The sequence below is a fragment of the Ctenopharyngodon idella genome, chromosome 21 (genome assembly GCF_019924925.1).
Source record: "Ctenopharyngodon idella isolate HZGC_01 chromosome 21, HZGC01, whole genome shotgun sequence".
In the NCBI taxonomy this organism is placed as follows: Eukaryota; Metazoa; Chordata; class Actinopteri; order Cypriniformes; family Xenocyprididae; genus Ctenopharyngodon; species Ctenopharyngodon idella.
This window is the reverse complement of record NC_067240.1, coordinates 2,760,068-2,780,223: the sequence shown is the minus strand read 5'-3', so window position 1 is coordinate 2,780,223 and position 20,156 is coordinate 2,760,068. Positions and strand designations below refer to the sequence as shown.

The 20,156-nt window shown below is 36.1% G+C and overlaps 1 protein-coding gene across 2 annotated transcripts in view; it reads right to left on the bottom strand.

Moving 5' to 3' along the window:
• Nucleotides 1-6,222: 6,222 nt before the first annotated feature.
• Nucleotides 6,223-20,156, bottom strand: part of ctif (CBP80/20-dependent translation initiation factor) — a 71,565-nt gene continuing 57,631 nt past the window's right edge. For both annotated transcript variants that reach the window (XM_051877812.1, XM_051877813.1), the window contains 2 exons: nucleotides 12,107-12,160; nucleotides 6,223-10,288 (listed from right to left, as the gene is read on the bottom strand). In XM_051877812.1, coding sequence (XP_051733772.1) covers nucleotides 10,073-10,288; nucleotides 12,107-12,160 — 270 coding nt within the window. In that variant the 3' untranslated portion in view covers nucleotides 6,223-10,072. The remainder of the gene's footprint in view (nucleotides 10,289-12,106; nucleotides 12,161-20,156) is intronic.

The window sequence follows — 20,156 nt, the reverse complement described above, 5'->3', positions numbered from 1 at the left end:
GATAGAAAGACGGATAGATAGATAGATAGATGGATGGACAGATAGACAGATGATGGATGGATAGATAGATAGATAGATAGATAGATAGATAGATAGATAGATGGACAGACAGATAGATAGATAGATAGATAGATAGATAGATAGATAGATAGATAGATAGATAGATAGATAGACAGACAGATGATGGACAGATAGACAGATGATGGATAGACTGAGATGATGGATGGATGGATAGATAGACAGATGATGGATGGATGGATGGATGGATGGATGGATGGATGGACAGATAGATAGACAGACAGATGATGGATGGATAGATAGATAGATAGATAGATAGATAGATAGATAGATGGACGGACAGATGATGATGGATGGATGGATGGATGGACAGACAGATGATGGATGGACAGAGACAGACAGATAATAGATAGATAGATAGATAGATAGATGGACAGATAGACAGATGATGGATGGATAGATGGATGGATAGACAGATGATGGATAGATAGATAGATAGATAGATAGATAGATAGATAGATAGATAGATAGATAGATAGATGGATGGACAGATAGACAGATGATGGATGGATAGATGGATGGATAGACAGATGATGGATGGATGGATAGATAGATAGATAGATAGATAGATAGATAGATAGATAGATAGATAGATAGATAGATAGATAGATAGATGGACAGAGACAGACAGATAATAGATAGATAGATAGATAGATAGATAGATAGATGGATGGACAGAGACAGACAGATAATAGATAGATAGATAGATAGATAGATAGATAGATAGATGGACAGATAGACAGATGATGGATGGATAGATGGATGGATAGACATGATGGATAGATAGATAGATAGATAGATAGATAGATAGATAGATAGATAGATAGATAGATAGATAGATGGACAGAGACAGACAGATAATGGATAGATAGATAGATAGATAGATAGATAGATAGATAGATAGATAGATAGATGGACAGAGACAGACAGATAATGGATAGATAGATAGATAGATAGATAGATAGATAGATAGATAGATAGATAGATAGATGATGGATGGACAGACAGATGATGGATGGATGGATGGATGATAGACATGATGGATGGACAGATACAGACAGATAATAGATAGATAGATAGATAGATAGACAGACAGATGATGGATGGATGGAAAAGAAGACTTGCAGTAAAGCACACGCGTCATACAGAAGACTTTAGTGGTGTTTTCAGTTCTTTTTGCAGCTCTACAGATCACTACATGCTTTCTTTTTATGGAAAATGAACATCTTTGTATTCTACGAAAAACAGAAAGTCAAATTTGGAACAACATGAGGGAGAGTAAATGATGTTTTGGGTGAACTACAAACATTTTTCTCACTATGCAGATATCAGAGCGCTCAGATTAACCCATATAGCGAACGCTCTTACGCGAGTCTTCCCTCTGCAGGCTACAGAAAAACCCCTCTTTGAGTTCCTCCCTGGTGAAAATTGCTCCACCGCCTCCTCTGCGCTCCGAGCGGCCGGGCTGTTGTTGTTGGCAGGCAGGCCAGGGAGGATTTGGAAGCGGATCAGGCTTGGCTGCAAATGAAGAGAGGTTTGGGTTTTCAACAAGAAGCCATAGCGGAGATGAGGGGCGGGGGGCTCAAAAGACAAGATGAAAGTGGGAAAAATGGAGCAGAAGAGAGAGGGGGACTGAACAAGAGAGAGAGAATTCCAGGCTCCAACAGCAATACGTTATGTGGCAGAAAAACAGAACCATTAAACAGTTCATTCAGGAAGTGAACAGGTCATGACATCATTTCCTCGCTGGCAGGGGCAGGATGTGGGCCGATGGTTGTACAGTTCCTCCAGAGAGAGAGGGAGAGAAAGAAAGAAATATAAATGACAAACAGAACATATTTGAGTTGCACATTTGAACACTAAGTATTAAAGCCGAGTTTGTGCTGCAGATTCTCAGATCATGTGTGTTGTGTGAGGTGTGCTGGGACTGTGATCATCAGATGCATGTTTTTAAACTGCTGGACCAGAAAACAGGTGAAAAAATCCCACAGATGCACACTGAAGGATTCAAGCCTTATCTGCAGATATCAAACTCTATTCACACCAGACAGGAAGAAAACACCTAGAAACCACACAGCGATGCATTCAAAACATTTTAGCAATTGAAACGTAATAAAAAACACCTTTCAGAACACCTTTGCAACTGCATTGCAACACCCTTGGCATCATCGCTCACAAATGCTACCGTTGTGGTGGCTTCATTTTAAACAGCTTGAGATTGAATTTGACACTTGACATGTGAGGAAAAATCAAGGTATATCTAACAATATATACTCTTACAAGAAATGGTTCTATATAGAACCTTTAAAGGTTCCGTCAGGTGCTTCACATTCTTAAAAATGAAGGTTCTTTATGGTTCCATGAAGAGACTTTAACATCCATGGAATCTTTCCATTGCACAAACGGTTATTTAAACTTTTAAAACGTTCTTCACACTAAGAAAAAATGGCATTGCTGTGAAAATCCCCTTTTGGAACCTTTATTTTTAAGAGTGCATATATAGAACCTTTTAGGGGTTCTTATTATAGGATCATTTTATGAATTTAGTTTTAATTATTTAGTTTTGGTTTAATTCATTTTTAATTTGAATTATGTTTTATGAATTAAACAGCTCGGAAACATACTTTATCACTAGATAAAATCTGAAATAATCGCTTAAAAATGTGAGTATTATGCAATCACATTTGGACATTTCTCCTTATACCTTTTTGGCATAAAGTGTTCTTTAAAATTGAGTTAAGAATCCTATAGGGTTCTATAAAGAACCCCATTAAAGAGTGTAAAGGCCCATTCACAACAAGGACGATAACTGTAATGATAAAGATATAGTTCACATCACAACTATAATGATAATGGCACATATCATTGGAATCATTGGATGTTTTCCAGCTGATGAACAATAAAAACATTGACAGCCAATCAGAATCCATCCTGCTTTAAAGAGCTTGAGCATTTAAAGAGGCAGACGACAAAACTAGAACAGAACAATATCATGCTTTGCTAGCTATGAAATTAGCCTTAAAGGATTAGTTCACTTAAGAATTCAAATTTCACCCCCATGTCATCCAAGATGTTCATGTCTTTCTTTCTTCAGTCGAAAAGAAATTATGGTTCCAGGATTTTTCTCCATATAGTGGACTTCACTGGGGTTCAACGGGTTGAAGGTCCAAATGTCAGTTTCAGTGCAGCTTCAAAGAGCTCTACATGATCCCAGACGAGGAATAAGGGTCTTATCTAGAGAAACCATCGGTCATTTTCTAAAAAAATTAAAATTTATATACCTTTTAACCACAAATGCTTGTCTTGCACTAGCTCTGTGATGCGCCACGCATTACGTAATCACGTTGGAAAGGTCACACGTGACATAGACCGAAGTACTGCGGTAGGGTAAAAAACTAATCTCACTTTCTCCTCCAACATTGTTGTTTTACCTTTTTTTGTAACAGGAGTTTGACTTAGTTTTTGCACGTTTGCTTTGTAAACACTGGGTCGGTACTTCCGCCTACATCACACGTGACCTTTCCAACATGATTACGTAATGCGCATCGCAGGGCAAGATGAGCATTTGTGGTTAAAAAGTATATATATATATTTTTTTTAGAAAATGGCCGATTGTTTCTCTAGATAAGACCCTTATTCCTCATCTGGGATCGTGTAGAGCTCTTTGAAGCTGCACTGAAACTGACATTTGGACCTTCAACCCGTTGAACCCCAGTGAAGTCCACTATATGGAGAAAAATCCTGGAATGTTTTCCTCAAAAACCTTAATTTCTTTTCGACTGAAGAAAGAAAGACACAGATATCTTGGATGACATGGGGGTGAGTAAATTATCAGGAAATTTGAATTCTGAAGTGAACTAATCCTTTAAGAGATGTGATGGAAATGACACTTGTTGGTGTTTGAAGAGAGTCTATAGTTGGCTTTTCCAAATTGGAGGTGAACTGTCCCTTTAAGAATCTGAAGTCATGCACTGCCAGGGATCTCCACATGCAAACAATGGAGTTTGACTGTCACTCACACACACACTTTCTCTCTGCAGGTAGCTGATGTCTGGCGTCCTGCACAGCTGTCAGATTGCTGCGTTTGAATCCATGTGGCAGCTGCAGCAAGCGCCCAGCTGTGTGTGTGTGTGTGTGTGTGTGTGTGTGTGTGTAGAGCCAAATGCTCCTTTGTCATCTCTAAACAATAGAAACAATCGGGCAGCACACTCACCCCGGACATGGCAATTAATCACACAAACAGAGCAGGGGGTGTTATGGAGATGATGATGATGGAGGGGGTGTAGAAGAAAACAAAATGGCTGCTGAGCATGTTACAGTCAGGATATGCTTCTGATAAATTAACTTCTATTTTTATATTTTCGAGTTTAGTTTTAATTTTAGTCATTTTTATTAGTAATTTCATTAAGTAATGTTCACAGTCACGTCTAGACGTGTTGACATGCATGCGCAGGAGGGGCACGCTGCCTCCCTACTATCCATACTAAATGATATGCGATGCAAATAGTGCGCAAGAAGAGTCTGGATAGTGTACTATTCCTAGCTGATTATTAAAGTGTGCATTCATGTTTTTAGATGTTATATTACCCACAATTCTTGGCAATACAGATAATTTGAAGTTGTGTCCTAAATGACGCACTATGCACTGTGTACTGAACTGTGTAGTGTATGAAATTATTTTGTCATTCAACATTGCCCCTCTCCCTCCGCTGTGTAATTAAATCTGCGACAGTTGAGTCCATGAAGTTTCCACACATTGGCTGCGTCCGAAATCGCATACTCTCATGTAGGTACCTATTTTGAATAAATACTTCATGACCGCTAAAAAGTACATTCTATATAGTATGAATGCAATCTGGGGGTACTACATTCACCATGTTGTCATTATCATGTGACCAATAAAGCATCAGTTGCATTGCCATTCACAAATCTTCTCCCGTGGCCTCATGGGATAGTAAAGTGTCCATCGTATGCACACTTCAGAATCTCGCCAGTAGTAGTCATCTGGGGAATTTTTGCCTACTCTTTTAAGGACATACTTATTTGTCACATAGGCCTACTAGTTGCGTCCCAAATGACCCACTATACACTATGCACTTATGCACTATGTACTCATCCGTGTAGTGTGTGAATTTTATAATGTTATTTTGTCATGTAACGTCGGAGTCTGATGCCCCTCCCCCTCCACTACGTAATTAAAGCTGCGACAGTTAAATGCATGAAGTGTCCAACATTCCACACTTCATTATTTTCCGTTAATTTAGTGCATCATCCGGGTGTTTAAAGTGCACTTTTTCTTTTTGGAATTTTCAGTGTGAACACACTAATCACTATTTATACTTAAAAACGTCATAGAATAGTGCATAAGTACACGCATTGGGACGCATCAACTGTTTTCGCCTACTATATAGTAGGGAAGTATGCGATTTTGAATGAAGCCTTTTTTTTTTTTCAGTTAATCATCCGGGTATTTAAAGTGCACTTTTTCTTTTTGTAATTTTCAGTGTGAACACACTACATACTAAACATACTACAAAACAGCATAGAATAGTGCACAAGTAAGTGAACTCGGATGCATCTTTGGTGCCAAGACATCTTAAATGACATTTTTCAGCAACATTCTCAAACATTACAAGTGCTACGTAAAAAGAACATTCTTGTAAATGTGTATTCTTTTAATACTTTTTATAATAATTGTAATAAATAAAGGGGTCCTTGATTATGATTTCACTTTTTTCTTTTACTTCAGTTAGTGTGTAGGGACTACAACGAGCTTCTTCCTGGGTTAGTGACATCACAAACCCTAAAATTTACATAAACCCCGCCCCCAAGAACACACAACAAAGGGGGCGAGGCCATGTTGGGCTGCTTTAGAGAAGAGGAAGAGTTGTTGACTTATATTACATCTTGTAAAAGGGGCATTATAGGCAGAATAAGTCCTGCCTTCTAAATAAAAGAGCCAATCGCCAATTGGTGAAGTCACTGAAGCTCTGGTTGCAATAGAAACAGTAATTCAAAATATGAATAAATACAAATATACAATAGTACTGAATTAAATGGATAAATAAAATGGGCCGCACACATCATTTTGCATAATGACCTTTAAAAAAAAAAAAAAAAAAAAAAAAAAGGACAAACACTCCATTTTACACCCCTTCTCAGTTTATTTTCAGTTGCATAAAAAGAAAACAATCGATGACATCTTTGAGTGAGCCCAGATCTACAGTTTGGTCAGCTGACAAGGTTGCCACATCTGCTTTGCATGTCAATAAGATGCAAATTAAGATGATCTGCATTCAATAGTCTGGTGGGTCGCAACACTGAAGAAGTCAAAGGTCACATGATGCCTGCTGCTTGAATGGGGCGGAGCCTAACGCAAACCCTGACAATGCACGACTGCTGAGAGGTGCAACTAGGAGCAAATCAAAAGAAACTCTAAATACAAAAAACAACAAATGAAATCATGTTTAAAAGACAAACACACACTCGCAGAGATGCTTTCATGAGCACTACATGCATGTATGTGCATAAAATCACTCTATGAGGGAGAATCTCACAAAATCTGACAAGATATGCCACAAGAAAAAAAAAAAATCAGACTAAATCATACAGTATTTTGCATGAAGAAAACCTTAACTTTCTTCATGCAAAATATGAGCCAGACTTGTCTTCATGAGATTCAACCCTCACGTGTGTGTTTGTCTTTTCATTTGGATTCTTGATGCAAGACAGAAAATACACAAACCCCAAACCTGCCGGCAAACCATGAGGTTCTGCGTGTGTTTCCTCCCTAAATATCGCAGGAGGCCACCGACTATTCAAGGAAAATAATTCAAAAACAAAATTCCTATGCTTCCCCTCGTCGTCTAAAATTCATTTTCATATGCCGTTTACAAGATTACATGTAGCTTATTCATAACTAGATGACTGGCTTGTGTTAAATCAATATCAATGCACACAGTCGTCAAAGCCAGAGAAATTGACACGTAATAGCTAGATATACCATTAAAAGATTTGACCACCATCCTCGGCAAACAAATTTGTTAAAAGTAAATAGTTTTAAATAGAACGACTTGCAAAAAACGACCACGGCAAAACGGCCTATATACTTGATAGCCATTGTTGCTTAAATTTCATTTCGACTCATGCTTGATTTTTTAGGTTTTTCAACATCTCACATTGTCTATTTAGGAAGCTGAATGTTGCAGGGCAATAATAAAAATCCTCTTCGCTGCACAGGCCTTTCTATCAGCAGCTCACCAACTAAAGATTAGTCGTAAAACTCGCAGGGGTTTCGAAGGCCACTATTTTCTCCCAAAACCTACGTTTCATTCTAGCAAAAAGTGTTCGACTAACATTCAAAATCCTCCACAACCACTTTTTACATACACGTTTATCTTTTTCTTTTCTTAATGTTTTTTTTTTTTAAAGCAATTGCCTTAAAACAGTGCAAAACGAAAGTAATCCTGTGCAACAGATCTACTTCTAAAAACAAAAACTGCATTCGTGAAAAACGAGTAGATGAAACATTCAGAAAACATCCTTACAAATGCGACGTAAGATTTGTTTTGGGAACACTTTACTTAAAGCCTGTAGTGCTGTCAAATCGATTAATCACAATTAATCGCATCTAACAAAATTTTGTGTGTGTGTATATTTTATATATATATATATATATATATATATATATATATACACACACACACTTACATTTATGTTAGATGCGATTAATCGATTTGACAGCACTAATATAATGCCTTATAAAAGTGTTTTTAATTCATTATTATGGTCTCATGAATAATTGTACTTCAGTTATAATACATATCTATACCTTGTTACACCTTTAGAAAGCATTAATGCATTAAAACATGACAAACAACCAATTTTAGATGTAACGAGGAATCTGCAGATATTTTAGTGCTGTCAAACGATTAATCGCAACATAATATATGTGTATGGTGTATTTTTATTACACACACACACACACACACACACACACGCATATTTATTAAATATATACATGTATGTGTGTATTTTTATATACATAATAAATATACACAGTACACATGTATATTACGTTAAGACAAACTTTTATTTTGGATGCGATTAATCATGATTAATCATTTGACAGCCCTAATTATAATGCATTTTAACTTTGGTTACAATTATTTATGAAGAAATATATAACATTATAACATATGATAATATATTCACATTATAAATATCTTTATAATGCATTATAGAAAGGCTTTAAGTGAAGTGTTACCATTTGTTTTTTCTGAATGATTAGCGTTCTGCTTGCATTTCACAAACAAAGCCTATTACACGTACATTTATACGTTGTTTGTAAAAAATGCGACTTCAAGAGAAAAAGAAAGTAATAATAATAATAACAATAATGCATAATATTAAGGACACTATAACACATTATAAACAGGGACGCGGCCCGAGACGGAACAGGAAGAGGAAACTCAAGAGATCCGAATGATCTTCATGAAGAACCTGACCACTTCATGTTGAATGTGTCCTCACACACACACACACACACACACACACACACACACACACACAAGTGTGTCCGAGCTTCCCGCAGCCATCTGCTGTGTGTGTGTGTGTGTTTATGACAAAAGAAAGCCTTGCTCCTTTGGAGTCAGCGTGACCCCAGCTGGACGCCCATGTCGGTCGACGGCGTGCTCCTGACGCCCGGGGGGCCGAAACGGGACGGATGGATGAAGCACTGCCTCCAGGCCAAAGAAAAGACACCCTCTGGGGTTCACAATTCATCCTGTGAACACGTCCAGGGATATTTGACAACAAAATCAAAAGAAATATAAGGATTTTGATTTTGCTTAAAGAAAATGAAGCCTATTTTTAGGACCATTAAGACTTTGTGCACTGGCATTATTTTCATGAATATTAAGCACAGTTGTAACCACAATTACCGACACACACACAAAAAATGTTTAATTAAAAAATATATATAATAATAATAAATAATAATAATAATAAAAAAAGGAATTCTCAAAAAATAATCATCTATAAGTTAAATTCATGACAGTTAAGTTTTTATGCATTATGCATTTTTTTCAGTAATTAACTATCATGAAAAAAAATGCAAAAAAAAAAAAAAAAAAATTTTTTAAAAAGGCTTCATGTTTTAAAAATTTCATTTTTTTCTTAATAAAATGAAGCCTATTATTAGGAACAATAAGATTTTGCTGCACCATGATATAATTATATTTAGCACATTTGTAACCCAATTCTTAAAAAAATAAAATTAAAAATCTCAAAATTATCATCACTCTAATGCAAAAAATAATGTTGTATTAATTAAATTGTAAAGTATTTATTCATCATGATAGATTTTTTTTGGGGAAATGTGCTTAACTGTGATGACAATGCAACAAAAAAAGAAATAAATAAAATAAAAATAGAAAATTAAATTAAAAAATTAATAGAAATGATCTTATTCTCAAAATTACCATCACTCTAATGCAAAAAAAAAAAAAAAAAAATGCATTAAATTATAAAGCATTTATGAAAATGTGCTTAACTGTCATGAAAATAATGACGGTGCAAAAAAGGCCTAAAAAAATAGGCTTCCTTTTTTTTTTTCTTTCAATTTTTTTTTTTAAGTTTTGTTGATTTTTCTTTTGATTTCTCTTCCTGTTGACACTTTGTCTAGAAAGAATGACAGACAGTCTGCGCGTGTGCGTCTAATGACTGTCTGGTTTTGCATCTGTACGTCTGGGTCAGCTCATGAATATGCAGATGTGAAGAGTGAACATATACATATTCATTCCAATCTGCATATTTTACACTCTGACCTCTGACCCTCATCCATCCACGCCGATTCTATCTTTCTATCACAGAATGCTTGTGTGTGTTGTAGTGTGTCCGTGGCCTCTAGTGGTTAGTTTGACGAGTTTCTGGATGTTTGTGTAGTGGTGCGCAGTGGTCAGGGCCTCCAGCAGTTCCTCGCGCTGCGCGTGCGTCACGCGGTGAGCTTCTGGATGGTTCTGTTGTAGTAGGCGGTGGTCAGCGCCTCCAGCGGGGTCCAGTGGTGAGCGTGGAGCTCGATGACCTCCATCAGGAGTGAGCGTGTCAGCTGGGACTCAGACGGACACAACATCTTATCCCGTACGGCGGCCAGCAGCTCCGTCATCATTTCGGGAAGCTGCTCCTCCAACAACCGACCGGTGCTCTGAAGCTGCAAGAAGAACCAGAGGAAAATCAGCAATGAGAGAAACAGATGGATGAATCTTCTCCCAACATTCCCTGTTCTCGTATGGAATGATTATCTTGGTGAGACTGTGACTCTGTGGCACCATCAAATAAAGATCAACATTTATTTGAAAATATCCTGTAATATATGGGTAAAGAGAGACACAGAGGGGGCAGGAATCACAGAGGGGTTTTTAAGAGGAAATAAGATGTTCAAAGGGAGACGGACACACTCAGGCTCAAGGAAGGGTCAGAGGTCAACTCTACAGGGGGTACAGAGAAACAGATGCTAGTCTGAGAGAGAGAGAAATACAGACAGGCAGAGACAAAGAGAGAGAGAGGAGAGACTGGACGGAAGCAGTCGGATGTCCAGACACACTGTCTCCTGATGATCTGGTTTGTGGGCAGATGGGACACCATCTATCCTCTGGACAGAGCCACGCTGAACATCCTACTGTTTTGGGAGTGTTATATATGTGATCCTGGACCACAAAACCAGTCATAATCTGCACAGGTCTATTTGTAGCAATAGCCAACAATACATTTTATGGGTCAAAATTATTGATTGTTCTTTTATGCCAAAAATCATTCGGATATTAAAGGATTAGTTCACTTTCATATAAAATTTTCCTGATAATTTACTCACCTCCATGTCATCCAAGATGTTCATGTCTTTCTTTCTTCAGTCAAAAAGAAATTAAGGTTTTTGACGAAAACATTCCAGGATTATTCTCCTTATAGTGGACTTCACTGGTCTCCAAATGGTTGAAGGTCAAAATGACAATTTCAGTGCAGCTTCAAAGGGCTTTAAACGATACCAGACGAGGAATAAGGGTCTTATCTAGCGAAACGATTGGTCATTTTCTAAAAAAAATGTAAATGTATATGCTTTATATAAACAAATGATCGTCTTCCAAGTGCTTCCGCCAAAACCGTACTTTCGTATTCTTCAAAAAGCTTACGCTGTATGTTCTACGCCTTCCCTATTCTACTTACGGAAAAAAATGTAACTGGCGCTGCGTTCGTTCCGTAAGTTGAATAGGGAAGGTGTAGGACATACAGCATACAAAAAGACTACCTTGGTTCCAAATGCTGTAACTTTTGATTACTTTATGCGATCACCACAAAATTTGATCCAGATGCAGTGCGTATGTAGGAGAACTCCTATCTTATTTCTTTCCTGAATTATTGCATGTCAAATAAGGAAGATATGTAAAATTACAATAAAAATTATATATATTTGTTTTTTATCAGCAGTTTCTCAGCATGAGAATATCCAATAGCAATGTAATTTATATTTTCTAAAAATTTCTATCAACCGATACCTACCTTTTGACTCTCCTTGCTATAGTTTTGGAGTTATGCGTCTTTACTTTTGTGCCACTCAGAAAAAAACAACTTAAGGACTTAAAGGGTTTTAAAGGCGATTTTCTCAATATTTAGATTTTTTTTGCACCCTCGGATTCCAGATTTTCAAATAGTTGTATCTGGGCCAAATATTGTCCTAACAAACCATACATCAATGGAAAGCTTATTTATTCAGCTTTCAGATAATGTATAAATCTGAATTTCAAAAAATTGACCCTTAAGACTGGTTTTGTGGTCCAGGGTCACACACACACACACACACACACACACACACACACACACACACAGATTCATGCATACATATATAGACCGACCGTCAGCTTGGTGTATCCCGCGCTTTATCCATCCATCAGTCTCATTCTCTCTCTCCCTGATCTTGATAATTCTGAATGTGTTACAGAAGTTTTCACCATCTCAGAGATGCTGTTAAACTCACCTCCATAGAACAGCAGAGAACAGCGTCTTCCTTCACCTCAGGTGACTCCAGGAGCTTAAACACACAGAAAACACTCCTTAGTTTAAAAGTAGGTTTAAAAGTGTGAGGTGCAGCATTCCATTCATAAACATAACTTTTCATAAAAAATAAAACATCTTTAGTACATTTGTGCATTTAGGAGACGTTTTTATCCATTGCATCAAAGACATACATTTGAGGCAAGACATTACAGGTGAGTAAAATATTAACTAATCAATATCACAACACTTTCCCCAGTAGATTAATCACAGTAGACATTAGTGCTGTATATCAAGTTTTCTGAAATGTTATGTTTAAATATGCAAATGGTGCATATATATGCACTAATTTGCATACAAATGTAAAATTTGCCAGTGGATACAATTCTTGTTTTATTTTGTTAACATATTAAAAGCTTTTTAATGTTTTCCTTTTCCTTTAGTGTGTGATGTATCTGTTTGCGGATGTGCACAATCTGCAAAATTACAAAGTGTCCCATAAGGGATTTATTCTAAAACACTGATCCAGACCTGCTTAAAACACCTCGATCCAAGTCTAGCCATTACTTCCTCAAACGTCTACATCACAAGGTGAAATATTAGCTTAATGCAAAGTTGGTTCCGATCGACTGGCTCGTCCGCATTTTCAGAACCCGACTCAAACTGATACGGTAAAACCGACGACATTATTAACTGTGTGTTTAAAACTGCTTAATGCCTTAAGGGCCGTTACATTTTTGACACAGGCTCATGAAGTGTTTGGCCAATCACAACGCACTGGGTCAGCTGGTCAATCAGAGCACTCTGAGCTTTTTGGAAGGAGGGGTTTTGTAGAAATCAGAGCGTTACTGCTGCAATACTGCACAGTATGCCAAAGATAATGTGTTTTTTGAACATTACAGCATGATAACCTATTTATTACACCCAATAAACAAAGTAATGAACTTTATCATATGACCCCTTTAAACGTTTTACAAAGGGGATTTTGGATCTCTTTTTATCAGTCTATAAATCAGGAAAAAAAAAAAATCACCATGTTTTAGGAATAATCATGAGAATGATCAAACCCCTCTTTAAAAGCCATCAGAATATAGAAGAGTAAAGTTTGGTGCATGTAAAGCTAGTTTCTGACTCACAGCCTTTAAAGTTATGTATTGTAATTGAAATCTACAGATTCAAATGTGTATTTTGGATGTTTTCTTTTCTCTAATCTGAAAGAAAACAAGTTATGGAAGCAAAATACACATAGCCCAAAACCTCAAAATTGATCAATGCCTGAATAAACAATCTGCCTGTAGTGTCTTGCCTTAATGAAGTTCATGCATTCCCTGAGGAATTAACATCGCTAGTGCCATGCTTTACTGTTTGAGCTACTAGAGCATGCATCTTTAATTTGCATTGTTAAACAGACTTCAGCTTTCAGGAGGTCACTGCTGGTAATCCAGACGTATATATAGACCACACATCACTGCACGAATCATCTTTCACATCCTCTTTCACTGTTCCTCAAAAACCACCAGCCGACAGACGCCAGCGAGACCAATATCAGCCGAGTCCGAGTCTCAACCCCAGACGACTGTTGTGACAGACAGAAATGTGCTTCGTCTGACCACAAAAACAGAAGTGCAACTCACTAAACAGGACAAATACACATTATTATTCAGCAACTGAGCCTGACGCAAGATGTATTTCTCTGTTTCAATGGAAATTAAACTGAAAACAGAACAGTAAAAGTTTTTTGCATGAATGCAATGAGAAAGAACGAAAGAAATCTTCAACAAGCTAGCAAATGTATATATTCTAATATTCTAATCCTGTGGTGTGGTTTCCCTTATGTTTGACTGTGTTTTCCCGTAAACAGTCACTATTATGTCATTTGACGTTATGTAAGAATGTTCTTTTCGTCTTGGCCAACGTGTTTGTGCAATGCAAAATTGCTGATATGACCCAGACACACATGAACTGTGTTAAAATCACGACAACTCATTAATGACTCAGTGATTCATTCATAAATTCATGCTGTGCTGAAAGGCTGACACTCTTTTGCCATTTGCATTTCAATAATGTTCTCATTTGAATGACACAGCACTAAAAACAGACACTGAACACAAATCAAAACTAGACTGGCCACTTTGGCAGGCTGAATTTCATATATAATATATACAGGTCATTGATGAATAAGGTTTTTAAAAGTCAAAAAAAAAAAGTAATGGAGATATAATTAATTTTGAAGTTTTATTAAGTGTTAACAATGAGATTATGTGGTTTTTATAATCAATTTTCACTGCTTTTGTCAATTTTTACAAGATGGACAAAATTTGTCACCAAAAAAGTCATTCAGTTTAACCAAAATATCGTTTTTTTTTTTTCTTTTTTCAGAATGACACTTTTGGTTATACCGAATGACAATGTTTTCAAACAATGCTAACAGGCTGATATCTTGCTAGTTAGCTAGCTGGCAAAAGGACAATCAAACATTATATATTTAGTACAAGTTTTTAAAATATTACAACATTTTCCATGTTTTATAGCGGTTGTACCGGATGACCTGATGTTTCGGGACATGCGTATGAGTGAGTGAAAACATTTTTTAAATAGTTAAGAGAGAGTTAGTTACTTTGCTTCATGACCATGTGGTCCTTTGCAGGTGTCTGAATGATGTCACATCCTGTCACATGATACTGACCGCATGACTTGATCCAAAATGGTCCCTTTATATTGGTTACTCCGAATGACATCAATGAAATTTATTTTTCCGGACATTCTTTCTCATAACAAAGCAACGACTTCTACACATAATTTTAATACCATTTTGCACTGTTGATATATGATGTTATAAAATCATGCCATAATAAAAATATATACATTTATTACATTTTAAGATATTTTAATCACAAATGAAATGGCTGTATTGGCCTTTGGACGGTTAAACCGAATGACCTTTTGAAAATCTTTAAAATACCTTTATATGTAGGAAAATATAATTAAAACCTTTTGGATTCAATAAAAGAGATCTAGTTGTACTATCTTACATACTCTGGATATCATATCTTTGTTTTTTATTATTATTAAGGCCTTTAGACATCATTTAGACCCATCACATGATTGACTCATACATGTTTCAATTGTAGTCTTTTAAAAAGGCATCTGAAATAATAAACTAAGTGCAATGTAGTGTTGACAAAAATATTAATTTTTCGATACTGAAATTGCGCTTTCAATACTCATTTTCCACAGATTAGATACATGATACCAGCTGCTCTTTCTCTCTCTCTCATCTCTCCAACAGTGAGTTGACACACACCCTCCTCCCCTCACACACTTGTTTCATTTGCTCCGGATGAATATTGTCGGTGTTACAGGGCTTGAATTTTGGCGTGGGATTGCGGGTATTGCGCAAAATTTAACACATTCCTGCAGATCTTGTTCTCACACCCAAAGTGTGCACACATAAAGCCGCCTCTCAATACTAAATTGAATTCTTTTTCACTGCTTTTTGTGCTTAAACAGTCAAATACACACAAAATAAATACACACCGGTCTTGGTGAGTATTCACATAAACACAGTCAGTTATGTTTTAAGTGAATGTAAACAGTTGAGAAAGAAAACACATGCGTAACAGTATAATGGATCCGTGCGTCAGGTCTTAAAGTGACAGCAGCCTAATAAACCTGCTGCCAAATTATGAGATAATATTAAAAATATCTATATGGCAGTTTTTCCCCATGGTATTGATGTCAAAATTGTGGACAGTGAAAATGCTGAGTGGCTAATAACTTTGGAAAACCACTAGCTACAGTGACTGGTGAACAAAAAAAGTTAATGTCAAGCCCTGGTAATAAGAATAACAATCAATAAATATTTATTTTTATTATTAAAAATATATTGGTTGTATGATATTGCTCAATAATAATAGTAATAATAGTAATTTATTATTATTATTATTAAAATGATCTTGGTTGTATGATATTCCTTATAATGCTACTACTACTACTAATAAATATTTTAACATTTTATTATTATTATCATTATTATTATTGCTGTTGTTAATAATAATAACTATTATTTTAAGGAATATCATACAACCAATTTTTTTTCATGTTTTAATTTATACTTAATTTTATAAAAAAAAATACAAGGTTTTGTTGTAAATTAATTGTTATACTGTATTTTCCTTTGATAACACTTTAAAAGTTTGATTAAATTGTTAAAGTTTTATTAATTTATTTCTTTAGACACAATTTGATGATAAAATTGTTTAAAATCAACGCAGAATCTAGAAACAAAAGAAAAAAAAAAGATTTTATGGCCCCAAATTAAAAGGTAGCTTAGTTTACGCGCTAACAAACAAATTATGTTTACATTAATTTTTTAGAATGCATTTCATTTCCCATTATGAATATTGTGATAAATATTGATATAGCATGATATGCAAAAAAACACCAACCAACCAACCAACCAAACAAACAAACAAACAAAAAAAACCCCACTGTGATAATATTTTGGCCACATCGCCCTAATAGTGGTGGTAAAGTCAAGCATCACTATTACTATATCTCAAACTTAACAAGACTTAAAACACCTGAGGCTGAGAATTAAAGGTGTATTTTAAAACTTGTACAGTTTTCATATGACTTCGGAAGATGTTTGGACTACAATAATGATGTTCATGGTGATTTTAGACCTTTTTGGAGCTTGTGCCTTTCAGGCCGTTGTGGTGGATCTGTGTGTGTGTGTGTGTGTGTATATATATGCGTCTGAAGAGATCTACCGAGACGACTAGCAGAACGCTGGGCGGGAAAAGCACTCAGGCAGTGACACAGGCAGCCTTTTGTGAGGCAGGGGGCCTGCAGGGGCCGGGCGGACCACACTGATCAAAGCTGGCGCGAGCGGGTCTGGATACCGTCTCACAAAACAGCTGACAACCTCCCGCACAAACCCCCAAAACCAAGAATTTCATTCAAACAGACTCGCTCTCAAAATATACCTCATGGGTTACCACAACAACAGCATCCAAAACATTACAGCAGAGATTTATACAGATCATCTACTTTAAGGGACTTTTTTTTTTTTTTTGCCTAAAGTACACTTACAATGTATCTTTAAGACTTTATATGTAACTGACCTATTTAGACTGGCTATTCTAGATCAACATCTGTAAGCGGCCTGCAATATGTACTGAATAAGAGCTGCACATTTATGTTGTGAATATTACAGTATTTCTACATACTAAATCACTCTTTGGTTTCAAAAGACAATTCGACCCTTTTACTTTTGGTCCTGGCTCTCTATAAAATTAAAGAAAACATGAAAAATGAAAAGAAAAAAAGGAAGACGGGGCTTTGCTAACATGAGCAAATGTCAGTTAGCTAGATGTTAACCAGATGACCGCGCCTGCGCAGTACATTCTGCTGTTTAAAACCGTTTTCAACATGGATAATAATGATGTTTCATCAGCATATTAGAATGACTTCTGAAGGATCATGTGAGTAATGATGCTGAAAATTCAGCTTTGATCACAGGAATAAATTACATTTTAACATATATTCACATAGAAAACTGTTATTTTAAAAAATAATAATATTTCACAATTTTACTGTTTTTACTTTTACTTTTTCGATCAAATAAATGCAGCCTTTGTGAGCATAAAAGGTTTTTTTTTTTTTTTTTAAATGAAATAAAACTTTTGAACGGTATGTATTTTGTATATCACCATTGACACTTCCATGACTTTTCAGAGGAATGTCAGACTTCAAATTCCCTAATATATTCAGGTTTTCCACTCTTTAATGAGATTTCACCTGAAGGACCCTTAAATAATAGCATATTTTAACAGAAAACCAAATCAGAAAGTGTCCAAAATATCATTTCCAGAAAGAATGTGTCTCTGAATCTATGATAAGATATACCAGACCTGAACCCATGGCCCGCGGCGTTCGCAGGAGTGAACATGTATATTGGTGTCTAGAGGTTTCTAGTCCTGGTGGTCTTGGGTAATTACTGATGGGGTCTCCTTATGCAGGCCTCAAGGGAAACCGCTGCTTTAAGTCTAGAGTTATATAGTCCATAATGACGTCCCCAGAGAGCAGGAGCAGAGCTCGTGTTACAGAAACCACCTCAAACTAACCTCATACAACTCCACATCAGAATCAGCATAATGAAGAACATAAAGATGAACTGTAATTATCTCCCTAAAGTTAATTAATGATCCTACATGGTCAAAGTCTTCACTAGGGTGAAACACCATTAATAAGAAAGTTTTCGAGTTGCCAAACATCTTTCTTTTCTCCTAAACATTCATACAATGGAAAAAAAATTGGTGTAGAAACGATTTTCATTCATAAATAGCTAGTAAATTTCACAAATAATTACAAAGAAATGGCAATAACACATTAATTTAAATATGAATTTTTTAAGTGGAAACACCAAAGCAGTATCTTCTTATAGAATGTGCTCCAATAATCTTTATTTAAAATTTTTTACAGTGTATGATGGAGATTTCATAAACACTGCCGACAGAAAGAGCCATGTTCATTTGTTTGCAGTGTCTATCTGCCTACATACTGAGCTGCTCACACTATCTGTCTGCTGTAATAACTGTTCTCCTGTGTCGACTCAGGTCACTACCCAAAATGCATTGCTTTTCCTTATCTGTTGCAGGATCTCTGCAGCAAATGAGTTGTAAACAACACATACCAAATAATACAGCATGCATGCAATATAACATCAATAATATAACACGTATACACAGTATAACGCTTATGAGGCTCCCAGTTACTAGTAATGACTTTATGTGAAATAACAGCATTTATTGTCTCCCAGAAGAAAGAACCAATTCTGAACTAATTCTAGTCTTATTTCCTGCTTGAACCTACGTACGTTGTAACAAATTTGCATAATGCCCACCTATGGTTTTCATTGGCTGCTTTCAAACAACATCTACTTTGCCCCGCCCACAAACACAGTAGTTGTAGCTGAGACTGGAAGAGTTTGTTACGTGTTGTTCATGTTGAGGAGACGCTGTTTTCTGCTGCCAAAGCAAATCCACTTTACAAGGACTTTCTTAAAGGGTTAGTTCACCCCAAAATGAAAATTCTGTCATTAATTATTAATTACATTAATGTCGTTCCATCTTCGGAACACAAATTAAGATATTTTTGATAAAATCCGATGGCTCAGTGAGGCCTCCATTGCCAGAAAGATAATTAACACTTTCAGATGCCCAGAAAGCTACTAAAGACGTATTTAAAACAGTTCATGTGACTGCAGTGGTTCAACCTTAATGTTATAAAGCGACTAGAACACTTTTTGTGCGGCAAAATAAAAATGCGACAAAATAATGACTTTATTCAACAATATCTAGTGATGGGCGATTTCAAAACACTGCTGCACGAATCTTTTGTTTTCGAATAAGTGGTTCGGAGCGTGTATCAAACTGCCAAAGTGAACCATTGAAATTTCGAAACACTTATTACGTAACGAAGCCTCGTTTACTGAAATCACGTGACTTTGGCAGTTTGATACACGCTCCGAACCACTGATTCGAAACAAAAGATTCATAAAGCTTCATGTGTTTTGAAATATCCCATCACTAGATATTGTTGAATAAAGTTGTTATTTTGTTTTTTTGGCCAGACCAATCAAAACAGACTGGGCCATCTGACCAATCAGAGCAGAGCCGGTTCTCAGAAAGGCGGGGTTTAGAGAAACCGAATCCTTGATCGAACTGTTTCAGACACTGTTAGAAAAGAGCTGATGCTGCAATGGATATAATGAGAAAATTAAAGTGTTTTTGACCTTGAAAGCATGGAAATCTATTGTAGGAGACTCCAAAACAAAATTAGGAACCTTTAAAATGGCAAAATAGGGGCACTTTAACATGCAAATATTGTTTATAATATCTCAAACTTTCTCCTCTAATCTTTGATTATTACAGGACACAATCACATGATCAATCTCATAATAACATATACATAAAAATGTAGATTTTTATACACAATCAGTTATTTGGGATCATTTTAAAGACAAAATT